Source organism: Sciurus carolinensis, chromosome 2 (assembly GCF_902686445.1).
Source record: "Sciurus carolinensis chromosome 2, mSciCar1.2, whole genome shotgun sequence".
Lineage (NCBI taxonomy): Eukaryota > Metazoa > Chordata > Mammalia > Rodentia > Sciuridae > Sciurus > Sciurus carolinensis.
In genome coordinates this window covers 4,602,685-4,623,263 of record NC_062214.1, presented here as the reverse complement: position 1 = coordinate 4,623,263, position 20,579 = coordinate 4,602,685, and the positions used below count along the sequence as shown (strand labels likewise).

General features: G+C 41.8%; 1 protein-coding gene and 1 long non-coding RNA gene across 8 annotated transcripts in view; one reads left to right on the top strand and one right to left on the bottom strand.

The window, feature by feature from the left end:
- The window catches only part of LOC124976220 (uncharacterized), a 79,929-nt gene extending 73,237 nt beyond the window's left edge, over positions 1-6,692 (bottom strand). For 6 of the 7 annotated variants that reach the window (XR_007107022.1, XR_007107026.1, XR_007107021.1 and 3 more), the window contains exon 1: positions 6,562-6,692. This is a non-coding gene — a long non-coding RNA (uncharacterized LOC124976220). Of the gene's footprint in view, positions 1-6,100 lie in introns of all 7 variants that reach the window. The other variant, XR_007107023.1, reaches the window with a different exon arrangement.
- A 164-nt stretch (positions 6,693-6,856) lies between these two features.
- The window catches only part of Rab22a (RAB22A, member RAS oncogene family), a 63,332-nt gene continuing 49,609 nt past the window's right edge, over positions 6,857-20,579 (top strand). Inside the window, exons 1-2 of the mRNA XM_047539136.1 lie at positions 6,857-7,105; positions 7,911-7,990. Coding sequence (XP_047395092.1) covers positions 7,070-7,105; positions 7,911-7,990 — 116 coding nt within the window. The 5' untranslated portion in view covers positions 6,857-7,069. The remainder of the gene's footprint in view (positions 7,106-7,910; positions 7,991-20,579) is intronic.

Genomic DNA, 20,579 nt, shown 5'->3' with positions numbered 1-20,579 from the left:
TTCTTCTTTCCATCAGTGTTAAGACTCATAGGCTTTTTGAAGATGAAAACCATTCTCTCTCTCATTAGCTGGGTTTATTATAAATTTTTTTTTAAAAAGAACTTTTAAAATTTTTATGATGTGATTTTATTTTTATTTTGTAATGAAGACAGCCATTTACAAGGCTTTTCCAAACAGAGACAATTTCAAGGAATTTCTGACCTCACAGGAAATGAAAAATACAGAACCCTCTCTGATCCTAGGCTGCATGAGCAGCACCCTCCCGCCATGATGCTCTGCCTCACTGCAAGCCCAGAGTAATGGAGTTGGCTGACCATGGACCGCACCTCTGAAGCCAATCAGCCAAGAGGAAGGCATGCATGTTTTGAGAAGAAATATGATGAGATCATCCTTCCTGGCAAATAAATTCCTGTTTCTATCCAAAGGCCAAGAGTTTCTATGAAGATGGCCGAGTAGAAGAGCCCAGTGTTGGCCTCCAATTCCACAGAGAAGAATCAAAACACCAAACAAGAAATTGTGTTTCAAGCAAAGCTATACTTCAGACATAAAGAAGAAATAGACTTTCCAGTACCAGCAAAAATTGAAAATTCATGCCCTTCCAATTATTGGATGTTTATTGGACTCCTGCATAAAGAGTGAAAGAAAGAGAATTACCATGATTAAAACAGATAAAAGTATAAAACTCAGAATAACAGATACACAGAGAAACAGAAAAGAATAAAATCTTATTAATACAGTAAAGTATCAAACTACAAAGATGAACAACAAGAGAGGAATAAAAGATCAAGGAATATTCAAAAGAAACATAAGAAATTTAACAACATAACAGGGCTAAGACTTATACTTATCAATCATAACCTTGAATGTAAATGGAAAAAATAAATAAATAAAAGATACAGACAGAGCCAGGCACAGTGGCACATGCCTATAATCCTAGGACACAGGAGGCTAAGGATTGCAAGTTCAAGGCTAGTCTTAGCAATTTAGCAAGGTTCTAAACAACTTAGTGAGACCCTCTCTCAAAAAATAAAAGGGGCTGGGGATGTGTCTCAGTGGCTAAGCATCTCTGGGTTCAATCCCTGGTACCACACACACACATACACACACATAATATATAGAGAGGGAAGAAAGAGAAGTGGGGGAGGTAGCGGGGGCGTGGCACAGAAGAAGGGGAAGAAAAGTAAATTAAAAGGCAACAGAAGTGAGCACGTCAGAAGAGGTCAGGAGCAAGGCTGGACCTGATTCTCTACTGTGACTCTGGCTCCCTGCCCTTCTCATCCCACCAAGAGGACATGCTCATTCACAACCAGCACAGGAAAGAGGAGGCCTCAGGTGGGTGTCTTGTCAAGGAGCTTTTAACAGAGCAGGGGGGTTCTGGCACAACACAGCTCTCTCACAGATCCTGGGAGAGACTCTTGTCAGGTGGACTCAGTCTACAGGAACGACAGGACTAGGGAACGAAGCCAAGTGTGACTTAGAGTAGGGGTCAGCAAACCAACACCTGGGGGCCAATCTGCCCACTGCCTATGTGTGTAGGTCAAGTCTTGGAGGTCACAGCCATGTACATTCATCTATGTGAGCTCTATAGCTGCTTCAGCTACAATCACAGAGCTGAGGCTGCATCAGAGGACTTCAGGTCTGAAAAGCCAAAAAGATAATCTGACCCTTCATGGAAAAAAATGAGTTTTGTTCTATTTCTCAAAGTAATAGAATACTCAGTTAGCTGCTAATCCTGTTCAAATGATTTCACTTGACAGGGAAACTTTTATAAAAACATAACTGACAATCTTGAGCCAAGTTTATATTAGTCAGATAAAAAGTCCAATAGTTTAGGACTTAAATTAATGAAATGTCTCTAGTTTGGGGGCAAGCAGCTGATTGCAGTACCTGAAAAGGGCATTTTTGCATACATGGAACAAAACAAGTGAACTGGATGCCTTGACTCTAGAGACGTCTTTTATTCAAGGCTGGATGTGCTTTGCTCCTTCCAGAACTGAGACTCTGAAAGTCTGAAGGTCACAAGCTTGGCTGACCTGTTCACCAGGGCTCCGGACACCACAGCTGGCACCTGGCTTTTCTTATACACAGTATGCCCTCTTCTAAGCTCTTTCACACATGCCTCTTGAAAACTAAGCATTTGAAAAGAAACATACATCCCCAAATACTAATGTATTTTATGAGTCAGTCTTTCAAAGGCAAACGCATCTTACAATAACTCTGTCATGACTTCAGAATTAAAACCCAGTTTCCAATTCCCCTGCCAATGCTTGATTATGTGACGCTTTCTTCTTATTTTTTAAAAATCTTTTGGAAACTTTTTAAACATATGCAAAAATAGGTTAGTCCCCAGCAACAGCTTTAGCATTTAGTCATTTTTTCTGTGACCCCTTCTCCCAATCTTTTATTTAATATTTGCTGCAGTATTTAAAAGCAAACTTCACACATCAAATCGTTTCACTCATGAACGCCTGTTTGTCTGTTTTGGATAACACCATAATCACATCCAACAAATGAAAATATGGCACCATTATCACATTCAACAAAATTAATAATAATTCTTAATACCAATACCAGTCTGAGTTCAATGTTCAACTGTCTCAACAATGTCTTTCTTTAGAGAGTGGTTTGTTCAACCAAGGATCCAAATATGACTTCTGTGTTAGTCAGCTTTCTCCTCTAGGACAAAATGCCTAAGAAAAACAACTCAGGAGGAAAGATTTACTTCAACTCACAATTTCAGAGGTCTCAATCCTGAATGGCTGGTTCCAAAGTCAAAAAATCATGAGAGAAGGGCACAGCAAAGGAAAGCTGCTCACCTCATGGCAGCCAAGGAGGGGGGGGTGGGAGGGGAAGGGAGAAAGAGATATGCGTGGCAAGTGGGGGTGGCTATGGGACAAGATAAAATCCCTAAGGCCCACTCCCTCTCCCTCTAAGTAAGTTCTCCTACAGTTTCTATCACCTCCAAGTAGTTCATTCAAATTACAAATCCACCAACAGATTAATCCACAGACGAGGTTAGAGGCCTCATGATCCAATCATTTCTTAAATTAGCCCCGCTTGTGAACATTGCTGTATTGGAGACCAAGCCTTTGACACATGAGCCTTTGGGGACATTCTAGATTCAAGCCATAGCAACTACATATTAAATTTTATAGAAAGGTCTCTCAGGTCTCTATATTTGCAAAAGATTCCTTTCATGTTTTTCTTCCCACCCATTTTTGTTTGTCCATTAAATTCTAAGGAGACCAAGCAAACCTTACCAACAATAATACTTTTTCAGCCTTCACATTATAAGCAACCCCAACACTCACAGGCCTTTAGGCCCTTAGGCAGACTCTGAGTTCCACCTTCCACAGGCAGTGCTACATGAAAACCAATATAGTAGGCCATCCCCCACACTTTCTGCTCTCCAGAGAAGGAATTTAAATTGCTTCAGCAAGCCAATTCTCTAAAATTAAATCTTTTCAGTGCTGTGATGGCCCGAAGACTCTGAATGATTTAAAAAACAAGGCACCCATTCATTACAGTTTCTTTTATAAATTAACCAAATTTTTATAAATTAGCCAAACTTAATCAAGAATCACAAAGTAAATCAAACACACCTCAGAATCCATTATTGTTAACATAACAACATTAATTGAGCACCTAGATCATGCAGCACATTGAGTTATAAAAAAGGATGACCCACATCCCTGCCCCAAGGGTCTTACAGTCTGAACCAAGAAGCATTGCATCATTTAGACAAAAGTGCCCAAGGAGCCAACAGACACAGTACCACCCAAACTGACACCCATGCTCCAATCACTGGGTTAAGAGTCTTTATAGTCGGTTGTGGTGGTGTGTGTCAATATTCCCAGCTACTTGGAGGCTTGGGAAGGAGTATCACTAGAATCCAGGATCAACCTGGGCAACAGTGCAAGACTCTATTCCAAAAAAAAAAAAAAAAAAAAAAAAAAAAAAACAGAATTTTTAAAAAGGATATTTGTGGGACTAATCTGCATAGCAGTATAAAAAGAACAGGAGTCAGAGGGAACAAATTTGATTATCAGTTCTACCACTGACAAGTTGTGCCATACTAGGTAAGTTATTTAGCCTGATTCTAAATTTCTTTCATTTATAAGACAGGATAATACAAAATACTTCACATAGTAGCAGCTGTTATATTGAATCAGAAGATTTTATATTAAAATCCATTGGTGAAGATGATGATGAACGAAATTACTGACCACAATACCCACTGTGCCAGGCATCAGACTAAAATGTTTTATGTGTACTACCTCATCTAATCCTCAAACCAATCCTAGGATGCAGTTGCTATCATACCATTTTCCAGACAAAGAAATTAAACAGGCCAGGCACAGTGGCACACGCCTATAATCCCAGTGGCCTGGTGGGCTAAGGCAGGAGGATCACAGACTCAAAGCCAGCCTCAGCAACTTAGTGATGCCCCAGGCAACTCAGTGAGACTCTGTCTCAAAACAAAATACAAAAAAGGGCTGGGGATGTGGCTCAATGGTTAAGCACCCCTGAGTTCAATCTCCATTTCTTTAAAAAAGAAAGAAAAGAAAAGAAAGAAGAAAAGGAAAGGAAAGAAAACAGATTGGGTGAGTGAGCAACCCAAGTCAACCCAGCTACAGGTATGGGAGAGCCAGGACAGTGGGTAATAGGACTTGAGAGTTCTTGGTGTCAATCAGTGTGATAGTGCCACCCAAACACTTCAATTGTCAAGTATAAGTAAGACACAAGGCAGCACAAATTGAGGGAGTACACCACCACATCACGTACAACCAAGATTGGGATCCTAATCAGAAAAGTTATACTCCACGTATATATAATGTCAAAATACAGTCTACTGTCATGTATATCTAAAAAGAACAAATAAAAGATTAAAAGATTAAAAAATAAACCAAAAATATAAATAAATTAAAATAAAAATAAAAAATAAATTGAGGGGTAGAAGAAGCCCTCCTACCACTAGCTCTTAGATTAACTATACTATAAAATCATGAGATACAGCACCTGACAGCTCCCACCCCTACCCAAACAAGAAGTCTGAGGAGGCTAACCTAAGGAATTGTGCTACCTAAGGAATGATTATGTTCAGAGGTATAATGATGTTTACTTCCTTACTGGGGCAAGTCTTCAGCCATCTACTGAAGAGTATATAAGCCCTTTTTACTGTAAGTCTCAAACACCCAATACATATGTTCAAATAAGGCCAAAGAAAAATCATGATTTTTTTCCTATGTACTCTTTTACTTCTCTTTTTCACATATAAATACATAAAAAAGACTGAAGGAAGCCAGCCACCAGCAAAGAGGTTCAACTCCCCTGTGGCCACCACACCAAGAGAAGGGCAACCTAGCCAAGTAGAAACATCACCTGGAGAACTGAAGCAGGGCCATCAGCCCAGTCAAAACACAGAATGTAAGGAACAATAAAATGCTGTTGGGTTAAGCTGCTGAGCTTGGGTTGGCTAGACAACCGAAACTGGCAGGAAAGTTTTTCCTGCTATGCCAAACATGGAATCTGTGAATGAAAGGCACCTCCATGGCAGCTTGACATCATCATCAGAGTAACAGTACGTTCCTTTGATTTGAGGATGCCCACGGGCAAAAACATTCAGCTCAGCCAACCCAGGTCTAAACTGTATGTGGCTCAAGAATGTCAAATATTAATAACGATATTAATAATCACAGTGGCAGCCAATGTTTACTGAGTGTTTAATACAAACAAGCTTCACATTGAACCCTTCATTCATTCCATTCTCACAAAAGTCTTCTGAGGTACTCTGCTATCATGCCCAATATACAAATGTGGTCACTAGCACCGACAGTGGTACATGGGCCAGCCCAGGATCACACTGCTAGGAAATATCGATGAAGGATGTCATCCCCGGTCCACCTGACCCCAGAGCCTTAGCTCTTCACTTACTACTGTTGCTCCTTCAAGTGTCCTGCTACTTCAGTAAAGTTGCCCTCTCTCAAGAAGGAAAGCATGTAAGAGACTTAACACCGCCCGGTTTGTGAGCGCTCTTCAGCAGACACCAACTCCTGGAAGGAAACTTGCAGATGGGGAAGGGAGAGGGGCGGGGCCCTACCTGACTGGGACACTGGCCGCCCCAGACAACAGCTCGCTATTCTGGTGATCGGTACAGGGCTTCTTCACCAACAAGCTCCCCTGGGCTTGGCAACGTCCTGTGACATGCACATCTGCTCTGGCCTGAGAGCTGCAGAGTGGCAGCTGTTGCTAGTCCATCTTTGCCAGTGCAGAAGCCGAACAAGGAGGCGCACAAGAAATGTTTGCTGAATGGAAAGTTAATGCTTCTCACACCACAGAACAGGAACCTGCCAGCCCAGGAGGACACCTCCCCCCGCGGCCCTTAAAAGTAGTCCAAAGAAAAGGAGCGTTCTCGGCAGCAAGGGACAAGTGGAAGGGTCCCGCCCGGGACGGGGGCGGGCGGGAGCGGGACCGGTGCCCGCGCGCCCCAGAGCGGCCGGGCGGGCGCCACAGGTGGCCGGCGCTGAGGGCCCGCGGAGGGCGGGGCGCCGGCTTACTCACAGGCAGCAAGTTGTCCAGCAAGGCCACGGAGCGCGGGGCCCAGCGACCGCGGAGACACCCGCCCCGGACTGGACAGGAGGCGGGGCGCGGGCCGCCGGCACCCCGCAGTCGTCCCGCTCCCTCGCCATCTTGGGCCGGCCGGGGGCGGGGCCGGGGCGGGGCCGGGGCGGGGCCACGGTCCAGGCCCCGCCCCTGCCGCCCCGCCCTCGCGGCGAAGGTGGCTGCCGAGGTGGGCGGGGAGGTCAGGTGACCCGGCCGGCGTCCCAAGATGGCGGCGGCGGCGGCGTCCCGGAGGCCGCGGCGGCGTCCCGGCTGCTGAGGCGGCTCCGCGCGGCTGGCGGCGGGCGCGCCGGGCCGAGGGCCGGCGGACGGGCGGCCGCCGCCTCTGCGTGCCCCGCGGCCGGGGCCGGGCCGTGCGGCGGCGGCGCTGGGGGATGCTCGTGCTGGGCCGGGCCTCTCCCTCCTCAACTTAGGGCGGCGGCGGGCCCGCGCCCCCGGCTCCCGGGCCATGGCGCTGAGGGAGCTCAAAGTGTGCCTCTTGGGGGTGAGTGGCGGCGGGCCCGGCCGGGAGGCCGCGGGAGGCCGGGCGGGCGGGTCCCTGGCGCCCGCGGCCCCTCCGCCCCGCCCCGGGCCACTCGCCACCTGGCCGCGCCCTCCCGAGGCCCGGGCGCGGGGACCGCGGGGACCCCTCCGGGGGCTCAGGCAGCCCGCCGGGCGGCGGCGCAGGGTGCGGGCGGCCGGCCCCCTGGGGACGGCCGCGGGTCCTGAGGCTTCGCCCGCCCGCGGCCTCCCCTGGGCGCGTGGAACTTGTGGGCGCCCCGGCACTTCTCGCAGTTACTTGGCCGAGCGACTTCCCGCGGAGAGGGGCTGTGGGCAGCAGGAAGCCCCGAAGGCCGGCGCGAGCTGCGGCTTCCTGCTCTCGGGCGGTTCGGCCCGCCCGGCTCTGAGGCCGGTGCTCTCCTCCCCGAGTTTCTGCTTTAAAGATGAAAAAGGGCTCCCTTAAGTAGGCTGTTTTGCCCCCCAAATAGGGTGGGGACAGGGGTCACTCAGGAGCTTAGAGTTCACGAGTTTACGTTGAAAAAAGCAAGTGTGTCACTTTTCACCCCAAGCAGAACTTCAAGTGGTTCAAAGTTCCGCGTGTCCCTTCAAAACTGCAGAACTCTTCCCCCGTGGTGCATTTGAACTCGCCTGATTCTTTATGAGAACCTCGTTTGTGCCCCTCAACTTACAAAATCTATACACATATATTGGATGAATTTTCTAAAATCCTGAACTTAGGCCACAAAGTCGATTTTTGGGTCTGCAAGCAGGTTCACTTTTTCTCAGTTGCGCGTCTCATTCTCTTTCAGGACACAGGTGTAGGCAAATCGAGTATCGTGTGGCGGTTTGTGGAAGACAGTTTTGACCCGAACATCAACCCAACAATAGGGTAAGAGATTAAGCTTAATTAATAAACATTTAAAGGCACTTAGAAGTTGCTTTCAAACAAATAGTGTGCTACAGGTGTAACTGCTGCTGCCTCACATTCAGGGAATTGTTAGTTGCTGGTTCTCAGCATCTTCAGTGAGATTTGGTGTATTTTAGGAAGATAGTCTTCAGACTTGGGAGTGAAAACTTCAAAATAAAAAAATAGGGATTTGAATCTTACTTATTAGGATGAACATAGAAGCTTTAGTCTATGAATACCAAGAATTGCATCCTGAAGGAAGGCAAGTGAAAACAGGTTCTGGTACCATAATTAGTCCTGTCAACTCAGATGGTTTAGTCCTTGAACAGCAGTAGGATGGGGTCCAAACCCTTCTCATGTATTCCTGTGCTGGAAGTAATGATGAATTAATAAATTAATGTTGAGATGTGAGGTCTCTGATGCTCTGGATATAGGAGTTGACTATAGGTGTTCTACTCTATTAGAAAATTTTCAGAGGGTGTAAGTGTCACAGTACTAATACTTAATGTGAGAAGTGTTTTATAGTGGTTTTGTTTTTGTCTTTTTGTTACTAGGGCTTCAAGCCAGGGGTGCTCTACCACTGGACTGTACCCCCCAGTCCTTTTTACTTTTTATTTTGAGATAGGGTCTTACTAAATTGCCCCAACTGGCATCGAACCTGCCATCCTCCTGCTTCAGCTTCCCTGATAGCTGGGGTTACAGGCATGTGCCACTGGGACTGGCTGTTTTATAGGTTTAATACTATGTTAGGCTTGTAAAACTAAACAGCTGCTATGCTCTATTTTTATTGTCAAACGCCCACCAATCAAATGGTTTCCTCCATTTAAAGAAAAGTTCTGTGGTGCTCATCATTAAGATAAAATACGGTTTTGTGCTCTATACACATGATTTTCTACCTCAAAGAAAAATATGTTACCAGCCCATGAGGGGAAACTGCCATAAGATTGTCCCCTGAAAAACTATAAGCCCCTGTTGTCAGTTCTTGTGCTCCATTTTTTTGTCTGCTTTGTTAAACTTCATTAAACGTTTGAGGTCATGGGGATGAAATGCACCACTGCAGTTAAAATGCCTTTGGGTCTCCTTCAAGCAAGAACTGGGTATGTGCACATGTTTAAAGCATGACCTCACCCTCCTCAGGGCCTGCCTGTCGCTACCTGCATGGGAAAGTGAAGCCATGGGAAGTGACAGCAAGTAGTGCTGGTGATTCAGAGAGTGACACACTTCACACTGAGTCAGAGCTGAAAACCCAGAACCCACAAAATACTCAGGCACCATCTTGGTTAGTCTTGAATGAGAAGAGAGGAAATAAAGGTGCAGCTTCATGGACTTCAGTGTGGCCAGTGCTGGCTTTCCCTACCCCCCCGTCTTGCCAGTGGCTCCTTGTATGCCACATACTTGTGGTCCTGAGCCACCCCATCTCTACGACGATGTCTTGATTCACATTTCACAGGAAATTCACATTTCCTTCCTGCTGCCTTTCCTTGTTTCTTTTTTCTCAGCCTCAAAAGATAGCTTCTTCCCTCATGATCAACCCCACAAATACACTGAGCTCTGTAGCCCACCTCTTCATCACTTTCTTCCTCTGCCCTACCTTCTTGTCCCGGCCTACAATCAAGCTCCCCATCCACCCCAGTCCACGACAAGGACACAGTTCCCCAGCCCTGCTGCTCAAAGCATGTAACCCCAAGAAGAGAAGTTACTTAGAACTCCTCCTCAGCTGCTGTTCTCTCCAGACCCCACTTTTATTCATTTCTAATCCACCATGCCACTAAAACAATTTTTGCTGGGTACCGGGTCACCATCAATTACCAAACCAGTGGGTGTTTTCCCCTACCTCACCCCCAATAAATTTTTTTTTTTTTTAATCAAGTATTTGAAGAAAAAAAGTGTACCATTTGGTGGGGAGGGACAGTAAGTAGAAGAGAGCTGAAACAGGCCTAGGGGACAGAGGAGCCACACAGTGGAAGGGCTCAGCAGGTTGAGGGTTAAGGGTCGGAAGGATAGAATGACAGGACAAAGCAAAAACTGGAAAGGTGGCGAGAGATGCTGGTAAGAGCAAGGACTAGTCCTCTAGGGATCCTCCAGGCCCCAAGATGGGGCAGATCCAACACGGCAGACACATCCCCAATTTCTTGGAGTGATACTCCTCTGTCTTCCCTAGTTCCCTCCTTCTGCCTGTTGGACATGCTTCTCAATGTTGTCTCCTGGCCTCTCCTGCTGATGAGGAGCTGTGTCCTGGCTCCCTCCCACTGCTCATCTTTACCCAACTCATCATATGACCCAAATGTCAGTTACGCTAATCTTTTCCTTGGCCCATATATCCAACCCATGATCTGGACCTAGTCCCATGCAAAACAGTATCTGTCCCACTTCTGCTCCTAAATCCCTCACTCCTCCTAAAATTGTGTTCTTCCTTAATGACCCAGGTATTCCATATAGTAGGAAGAGTCTGGGCCCAAAAGAACTGTGCTGTGCTCAACTTGAATGAGAGCCTTCACTTGATCTACTCTGTTGGGGTTGTGGAGGTCTTAGTCCTGCTTACACAATGGGGCGGTTGGAGAGTTCAGTACCCTTGCACAGGAAGTGTGCAGTAAACGTCAGTGATGGTTGATGCTGGGACTCCACCCCTTTTGTCCCTCTCAGTACGTACATACATGGAGGAAGATGAGGCCCCCATTAAAGTCATCGCTATCATGAGCTGTGGTCACCAGCAGAGCTCATTGATGTGTTCCCCAAGTGAGCTAGACAGATGACTGACAGTCACTGCTATGCATGTGGATGAGTCTCTTACCAGTACCACCAAATTCTTTTCTAAGGTTCAGCCTGTAGATTATTCATAGGGCCTGTGCCACAGGTGACTGGCAGATTCCCAGGGACTCTTCATGTTTGTGACTGAGCTTGTGAATGATCCATGAGAAGCTTGGGTGTCTGCTTTCCTTTCCATAGACCCTTGGAAGGGAAGAGGACTGGTGTGTCCTCAGTTACGCAAGCCAGCAACCTGGACGTCCTCAATGACCCCTCCTAACTCACTGTCACTAGCTCCTGTCCAGGCCACACCCTAAATATCCTAATTATTAAAGGCCTTCATCTTTCATCATTGTGGGACTCATACCTGTCATCTTGCTGACTGTAGCCCTTGCCACTTGCTAGCCAGTGAGCCCTGCAGAGTTGACTCCTAATCAACAGAAGAAGGGAAATGCTAGGACCCCAGTATTGTTAGGAGATATCCTGAGAGAGGGCACCAAAAGTGCCTGCAAAGTTCCAGCAACATTGGGGTGCAATAAGTGGTAGCTTGTTTTGTTTTGTTTTAATATTTAATTCTTTTTATATTATTTTTGTCAAAACAATGTGTATGTGGTTTTTAAAACATGAAACGGTGTTTTAAGGTTTTACAGGACTTTTAAGGTGCATATGACAGTCCCCATTCCATTCCGACCCATTTCTTAGAGACAACCACTTTTGCCATAAAACTAGTTATTTTTTCTGGTGTTTCCTCCACTTTTTTTTTTTTTTTTTTTTTTTTTTTTGTATCATGCATACTGGTAGTTCTTGATCCTTTGTCTCCTCCTCCCTCCCCCCACCAATTTTAGGCATTATCTACTAATTCTTTTCTTTAGACTGTGGGAATTTGGCCTTTCTCCTCTTCCCACCACCTGAGCATTTGCCCTTCCTCCATCTCCACATTGAAGTCCTGTCATTAGTGACACCGTGGGTTAATGTTAGAGCAAGGCCCTCAGGCCAGCCTGCCTTCAGCTCCCAGCTTCAGCACTGGGTTGCTCCCTGGACTTCAGCAAGTTATTTAACCTCTTTGTGACTAAATTTGCTCATTTAGGAATACTCTGTGATGTCTTACTTTAAAAGTTTTGGTGAAAATTGAGTTAAAACAAGTTTTTAGAATGATACATGGCATGTGTGTTGTTTACTGAACCAACATTCATTACTTCTTAGCAGTTTTTTGTTTTTGCAGGACTAAAAATTGAACCCAGGAGCACTCTACAACCAAGCTACAACCCTAGTCCTTTTCTTTTTCTTTGTTATTTTTTTATTTTTAATTTTTTTTTTTTAGTTGTCAGTGGACCTTTATTTATTTATATGTGGTGCTGAGGATTGAACTCAGTGCCTCACACATGCTAGGCAAGCATTCCACCACTGAGCCACAACCCCAGCCCTACTTTGTTATTTTTGAACCATTCTCTTTAAGTTGTTGAGGCTAGTCTTGAACTTGCCATTTTTCTGCCTCAGCCTCTAGAATAGCTGGAATTATAGGCATATGCCACTGTGCCTGGCTAGTGATTGATATTTTTAAATACATTTCTAAAGTTATAAATTTTATCCTTTTTTTTTTTTTTTTTTAATGGAGTATAACTTATTTGTCTGGTTGTACATGTAGAGTCACACAGATCATGTAATCATATATGCACATAGGGTAAGAATGTCCAATTCATTCTATCCTTCCTACCCTCATGTCCCCTCCCCTTCCCCTGTCTAGTCCACAATACCTCTATTCTTCCCCTTCCCCTATTATGAATTAGTGTCTTCATATCAGAGAAAACATTCAGCCTTTGGTTCTGTAGGTTTGGCTTTTTTCACTTAGTATAATATTCTCCAGCTCCATCCATTTACCCGCAAATGCCATAATTTCATTAAGGCTGAGTAATATTCCATTGTGTATATATACCACAGTTTCTTTATCCATTCATCTGTTGAAGGTCACCTCAGCTGGTACCATAGTCTCTCTCTTGTGAATTGAGCTGCTATAAACATTGATGTGGTTGTGTCACTATACTATGCTTATTTAAGTCCTTTGGGTATAAACTGAAGAGTGGGATAACTGGGTCAAATGATGGTTCCATTCCAAGTTTTCTGAGGAATCTATACTGTTTTCCGGAATTGCTGCACCAGTTTGCAGTCAGTCCCACCATCAATGTATGAGTGTACCTTTTCCCCCACACCCTGTATTCTTGATAATTGCCATTCCGATTAAAGTGAGATGAAATCTCAGTATAGTTTTGATTTGCATTTCTCTGATTGCCGGAGATGTTGAACACTTTTTCAAATATTTGTTGATTGGTTATATTTCTTTGTGAAGTGTCTGTTCAGTTCCTTAGCCCATTTATTGATTGTGGGTTATTTGGATTTTTTAGTGTTAAGTTTTTGGAGTTATTTACATACCCTGGAGATTAATGCTCTGTCTGAGGTAAACATTTTTTCCCATTCTGTAGGCTCTCTCTTCACATTATTATTTCCTTTGCTGTGAAGAAGCCTTTTAGTTTGATTCCATCCCATTTATTGATTCTTTTTTTTTTATATTTTTTACTTGTCTATGGATCTTTATTTTTATTTATTTATTTAAATGCGTTGCTGAGAATCTAACTTAGTACTTCACACATGCTAGGCAAGTGCTGTACCACTGAGCTACAACCCCAGTCCCCATTTATTGATTCTTGATTTTACTTCTTGCACTTGAGGAGTCTTGTTAAGGAAGTCATTCCTAAGTCAACATGGTGGAGATTTGGACCTACATTTTCTTCTACTAGGTGTAGGGTCTCTGTTCTATTGCCTAAGTCTTTAATCCACTTTGAGTTGATGCAGGGTGAGGGAGAGGGGTTTCATTTCATTGTGCTATATATGAATTTCCAATTTTCCCAGCACCATTTGTTGAAGAGGCTGTCTTTTCTATAATGTATATTTTTGGCACCTTTGTCCAGTATAAGGTAACTATATTTATGTGGGTTTGTCTCTATGTCTTCTGTACCATTGGTCTGCATATCTATTTTGGTGCTGATACCATGCCATTTTTGTTACTATAGCTATGTAGTATAATTTAAGATCTGGTATTGTGATGCCTCCTGTTTCATTTTTGTTGCTAAGGATTGCTAAAACTATTACTTTGAATTGTATAAATGGAATTAGACAGTATATGTTCTTTGAAACATTGTGAGATTCATTCATTATTTCATGTGCTAATAGTTCATTCATTTTTAGCACCATATTGTAATATCCCCAGGATGAATATCCCACTGTTATTGATTCTATTCTTATACATTTTGTTCCTCATTTTGATGTTTGTATCTCATTTGGGGTTATTACATGTAATTGTGCTATATGTACACATGTCCTCATATGTATGGAGTTTGGTACATATCTTTTGTGCCTGTATTTATGAATTTCATTGGGGGACATGTATACATCTGAAAATTGTGAAAATTGTTGGATCACAGGGAAAATCTGTCTTCAAAGGATTAACCAGTTTACACATCTCACCAACAGTGAGCAGGAGTTCCCGGTGCTTCGTACCCTCTGCAGCATTTGCTATCTTTCCTTTTAGCTCTTTTGGAGGTGTGTGATAGTATCTCATTTTGGGTTTAGTTTCTGTTTCTCTAATGACTAAGGCTCTTGAATACTTCTTACTGTTTATCAGACATTTGGATATTAACCTTTTTGAAGTGCTTGTTTACAAATCGTGTCCATTTTTCTCTTGGGTTGTCAGTTGTTTTCTCAGTGGTTTGCAGTCATGATGTATGTCTTCTGTATACTAGTCATTCATTAGTTCTGTGTGCCATAAGTATTTCTCACATTTCACTCTTTGAAAGGGTCTTTGAATAAACAGATGTTCTTATTTTTAAAGCCCATTTAATCAGTCTTTCTGCTTTTGATTAGTGCTTTTTAGGTTGTGTTTAAGAAACTGTTTTATGGAGATGATGAAAATGTTTCCTATTGTAGGAACTTTGTTTCACTTTTAAGATATAGATCTAGTAGTCCTACTCCCATTTCTTTTTTTTTTTTTTTAACATCATGCAGCACAACCTGCTGCTGTTTACTGAACCACTATTGTCCTGAATTGAGTACACATATTTATAAGTCTCTGTTTATGGATCTTTTATTATATTCCTTTGGCCTATGTTTTTAATTGACTTTACTGAAGTATAGTTTACATGCATTAAAAATGAACCCATTTTAAGTGAACACTGAATTTTACATGTTCTTACATGTATGAGATGACCACCACAGTCAGGATCTAGAACATTTAATTCCAGTAGATTCCTTCTTGCTTCCTCCTATTCAGTTCCACCCCCTACCCCCCACCCAACTCCAGGCAACCACTGAGACGCTTTGTTGCTTGAGGTTGTATTTGTTCTAGATTTTTATATTAATGGAGCTACCATTGTTGTTCTTTGAATGATGTATGATTTACCTGTATTATTGCATGTATCAGTGGTTCATTCCTTTTTATTACTGAGTAACATTCCATTGTTTGCTATTACAAATAAAGCTGCTCTGAATATTTATGAGCATGTCTTTGTACGGACATATATTTTTGTTTATATATCTAGGAATGCAATTTCTGGGTCATATGCTAAATATGTTTTCGTTTTCTAAGAAACTGTCAAGCTATTTTCCAGAATTAATGGTACAGTTTTATGTTCTGTTGAACAATATGTGAAAGTAATTGTTCCCCATTCTTTCCAACTCTTTATTGTCAGTCTTTTTAATTTTAATGATTCTGTTGGGCATATACTGATATCTCACTAGCTTTAATTTGTATTTTCCCATGGCAGATGATATTGCATCTGCTTATATCTTTCATCTGCTTATATCTGTTCAAACCTTTGTCTCGTTCTAATCAGATTGTTTTATTCCTCCCAATCTATAGTAGCTTTTTCTTTTCTTAACAATATCTTTTGAAGAATACAGGTGTTTCAATTTTTTAAATTTTTTTTTAGTTGTAGATGGACACAGTACCTTTATTTAATTAATTTATTTATTTTCTTGTGCTGCTGAGGATCAAACCTAGTGTCTCACGCATGCTAGGCAGGCTCTCTACCACTGAGCTATAACCCCAACCCCGGTGTTTTGAGTTTGATCAGTTTATCAGTTCTTTTTATGCCTCATGTACTATATGTCATATACATCCAAGATCACAAAGATTTTCTCCAATGTTCTATATCTTTGTGCTTTTTAAATTTGGTCAGTGATCTATTTCTACTAGTTTTCGTTTACTAAGTGAGATAATTGCCAAGGTTCCTTTTTATTATTTCCCATATGTCAGTCTACTTAATTCTAGCAACATTTGTTAATTTTGAATTCTGTATTTATTGAATTCAATTACCATGATACACCTTTCTCAAAAATAAATTGATACATATGTGTGGGCTTATTTCTGGATTTTCAGTTTCATTCCATTTATCTAGTATATGCCAGTGCAATGCTGTGTTCATTGCTGTGGTGTTTTGTTTTGTTTTTTTAACATAGGGGGTAGTTATTGAACTTATATTCTTATTTTTCAAATTTGTTTGGTTCCTGTAGGTCCCTTGCATTTTTGTATAAATTTTAGACTCATGATTCCTACTTCCTCAAAAGAGCCTCCTGATTTTGATTGGAAACACAATGACTCTGTTGACTCATTTGGGGAGAATTGACATGTTAACAGTATTGCATTTTTTGATCCATGAACATGATATATATTTCTCTGTTCTTTTAGGTCTTTGCTTTTTATCAAAGTTTTTTAGTTGTCACTACACAGGTCTTGTGTATATATTGTTAAATTTATCCTAAAGCGTTTCAGAGCTTTTGATGTTACCACAAATGGGGTTTTTTTTTGTTTCTATTTTTGTTTGCTCATAATACATAGACATAAAATTGGTTTTCACATAACAACCTTGTATCCTATAACTTTGTTAAATTCAGTTAACTCGGGGAGCTTTTTTTTTTTTTTTTTTTTTTTGGTAGATTCTTTAGGATTTTCTCATGCGCACAATCCTGTCACCTATAATAAGGCATTTTTACTTCTTTCGTATGCCTTTTATTTCTTCTACTGCCTCATTAACAAGTAGACCTCCAATACTGTGTTGAGAAGTAGCTGAGCCCACATTCTTCTTAGTTCTAATTTTAAGAGAAAATCATTCCATCTTTTACCATTAAATTTGATGACTGGTTCTAGGTGTTTTATAGATGCCTACTATCAGGTTCCTTTCCATCCCTGAATTAATGGGATTTAAAAAAATTTTTTTAGATGTCGATAGTCCTTTATTTCATTCATTTATTTATATGTAGTGCTGAGAATCAAACCCAGTGCCTCACACATACTAGGCAAGCACTACCACTGAGCCACAACCCCAGCCCCTTGATTTTTTCTTAATCAAAAATTATATTTAGCCGGTTACAGAAGCCCATACCTATAATCCTATCAATTCAGGAGGCTGAGGTAGGAGGATTGAGAGTTCAAAACCCCCCTCAGCAAATTAGTGAGGCTTTAAGCAACTCGAAGAGATCCTCTCTAAATAAAATACAATAAAGGGCTGGGCTGTGTGCAGTGGCACATGCCTGTAATCCAAGCAACTCAGGAGACGGACACAGGAAGATCACAGATTCAAAGGCAGCCTTAGCAACAGCAAGGCACCAAGCAACTCAATGACACCCTGTCTCTTTAAAAAAAAAAAAAAATTACAAAATAGGGTGGGGAGTATGGCCCAGTGGTCAAGTGCCCCTGAGTTCAATCCCTGGCACCAAAAAAAAAAAAAAAAAAAAATTTGTTTTAAACTTTATTGGGTAGTTTTTTAAATATATTTTTGAGCTTGTTTTTTAAGCTGTTAATATAGTGACTTTACAAAAATTGATACTAAAATCATAAATCAGTATTGCACTCCTAGGATAAAATTTCTCTTGGTCATTATGCATTATCTTCTTCATACATTGTTGGATTTAATTTACTAAAATTTTGTTAAGGATCTTTGCCTCCATGTTTATGAGGAATATTGGTCTCTAATTTCCTCTGACGTCTTTCTCTAATTTTGGTACAAAGGTCTCATAAAATGAGTTGGGAAGTGTTCTCTGCTCTTCTGCTTTTTTGTGTAGAATTGGTGTTATTTCTTCCTGGAAGACTTGATAGAATTCAAAAAGCCATCTGAGCAGAAAGTCTTTAACTTTGGGATTCAGTTCTGTTATGAAACATAGACCTGTTCTGGGATCTGTTTCCTCTTCAGTAAGCTTGGCTTGTTTGTCTGTCAAGGAATTAATTAGTTGGCATTAAAACTCTTCCTCACATCCCCCTGATGTCCTTCTGATGTCTTTTAAGGTCTATAGCAATAGCCCCCTTCCATCCTTTCCCTGTGGGGCAATTTACCCCAGCCTTACTCGTTTTCCATCTGGACACAGGGCATTGCTGAGTTGCCCAGACTGGCCTCCATCCAGCATTCTCCTGCCTGAGCTGGGATTCCAAGTGTGTGCACTGCCCTTCTTCTGTTCTTCATGTTAAAAATTTGTAGTTCAGGGGTAAAAGCACTTGCCTAGCACATGTGAGGGACTGGGATCGATCTTCAGCACCACACAAAAATAAATAAAATAAAGGGATAAAAAATTTTTTTTTGAGTTTGCTCCCATTTTCCCAATCTGTCTAGTATAAGTTTATTAATTTTATTGGTCATTTCAAAGAACCAGTTTTTGGCTACATTATTATTTCTGTTTTTCTACTTCATTGATTTTTCCTTTTACCTTCTTTTTTTCCCCTTTTGTTTATTTTGACTTAATTTGGTCTTTTTCCAGTTTGTTGTTGTTGTTTTTCTTTTTAAATATACATGACAGTAGAACATATTTTGACATCTTATACATGGAGTATAACTTACTCTAATTAGGATCCCATTCTTGTGGTTGAACATGATGTGGAATTACACTGGTCCTGTATTCATATGTAATAATAGTAAAGTTATGTCCTAATTATTCTACTGTCTTTCCAATTTCCATCCCCCCTCCCTTCCTTTCTCTTCTCCTTTGTCTAAGCTAGTGAACATCTGTTCTTCCCTCCCTACCCTTATTATGTGTTAGCATCTGCATATCAGAGAGAACATTGGGCCTTTGATTCTTAGAGATTGGCTTATTTCACTTAGCATGATAGCCTCCAATTCCATCCATTTACCAGCAAATGCCATAATTTTATTCTTTATGGTTGAGTAATATTCCATGGTGTATATTGACCACATTTTCTTTATCCATTCATCTGTTGAACAGCACCTAGGTCAGTTCCATAGTTTATCTCTTGTGAATTGAGCTGCTATAAACATTGATGTAGCTGTGTCTCTGTAGTATGATTTTAAGTCTTTTGAGTATAAAACAATGAGTGGGATAGCTGGGTCGAATGGTGGTTCCATTCCAAGTTTTCTGAGGAATCTCCATACTGCTTTCCAGAGTGGTTTGCACCAGTTTTCAGCAACACCAGCAGTGTATGAGTGTACTGTTTCCTCCACACCCTTGCCAACATTTATTGTCACTTGTATTTTTGGGGGGTGGGGGCAGGAGGGTGGAGGCAACAGTGGTTACAGGGGATTGAACTTAGGGTCACTTGGCCACTGAGCCACACCCCCAGCCCTATTTTGTATTTTATTTAGAGACAGGGTCTCACTGAGTTGCTTAGTGCCTCCCTTTTGCTGAGGCTGGCTTTGAGCTCTCGATCCTCCTGCCTCAACCTGCCGAGCCACTGGGATCACAGGAGTGCGCCACAGCTACTTGTATTCTTGATAATTACCATCCTGACTAAAGAAGATGGAATCTCAGCATGGTTTTAATTTGCACTTCTGTAATTACTAGAGATGTTGAACATTTTTTTATGTGTTTGTTGACCATTCGTATTTCTTCTGCAAAGGGCCTGTTCAGTTCCATTGCCCATTTATTGATTGGGTTATTCATTTTTGGTTTTGGGTTTTGTTTTTGTTTTTGTTTTTTTTTTTTTAAGATGTTAAGTTTTTGAGTTACTTATATATCCTGGAAATTAATGCTCTATCTGAGATGTAGGTGGCAAAGATTTTCTCCCATTTTGTAGGATCTCTCATCATGTTCTTGATTATTTCCTTTACTGTGAAGCTTTTTAGTTTGATTCCATTCCATTTATTGATTCTTCATTTTACTTCTTGCACTTTTGTTAAGTCTTGCTTACTTCTTGCACTTTAGGATTCAGTTCCTAAGCCAACATGGTGGAGATTTGGACCTACATTTTCTAGTAGGCACAGGGTCTCTGTTCTAGTGCCTAAGTCTTTGATCCACTTAGAGTTGAGTTTTGTGCAGGGTGAGAGATAGCAGTTCAATTTCATTCTGCTACATATGGATTTCCAGTTTTCCTGGCACCATTTGTTGAAGAGGCTCTTTTCTCCAGTGTATGTTTATGGTGCCTTTGCTAGTATGAGGTAACTGTATTTATGTGGGTTTGTCTCTGTCTTCTGTATCATTGGTCTTCATGTCTGTTTTGGTGCCAGTCCCATGCTGTTTTTGTTGCTGTATCTTTGTAGTATAATTTAATGTCTGATATTGTGATGCCTCCTGCTTCACTTTTCTCACTAAGGATTGCTTTGACTATTCTGGGCTTCTTATTTTTCCAAGTGAATTTCATGACTGCTTTTTCTATTTCTATTAAGATCATCATCGGAACCTTAATAGAGATTACATTAAATCTGTTTAGCGCTTTTGGTAGTATGACCATTTTGACAATATCAATTCTGACTATCCTAGAACAAGGGAGATCTTTCCATCTTCTCAGGTCTTCAATTTCTTTCTTAAGTGTTCTGCAGTTCTCATTGTAGTGGTC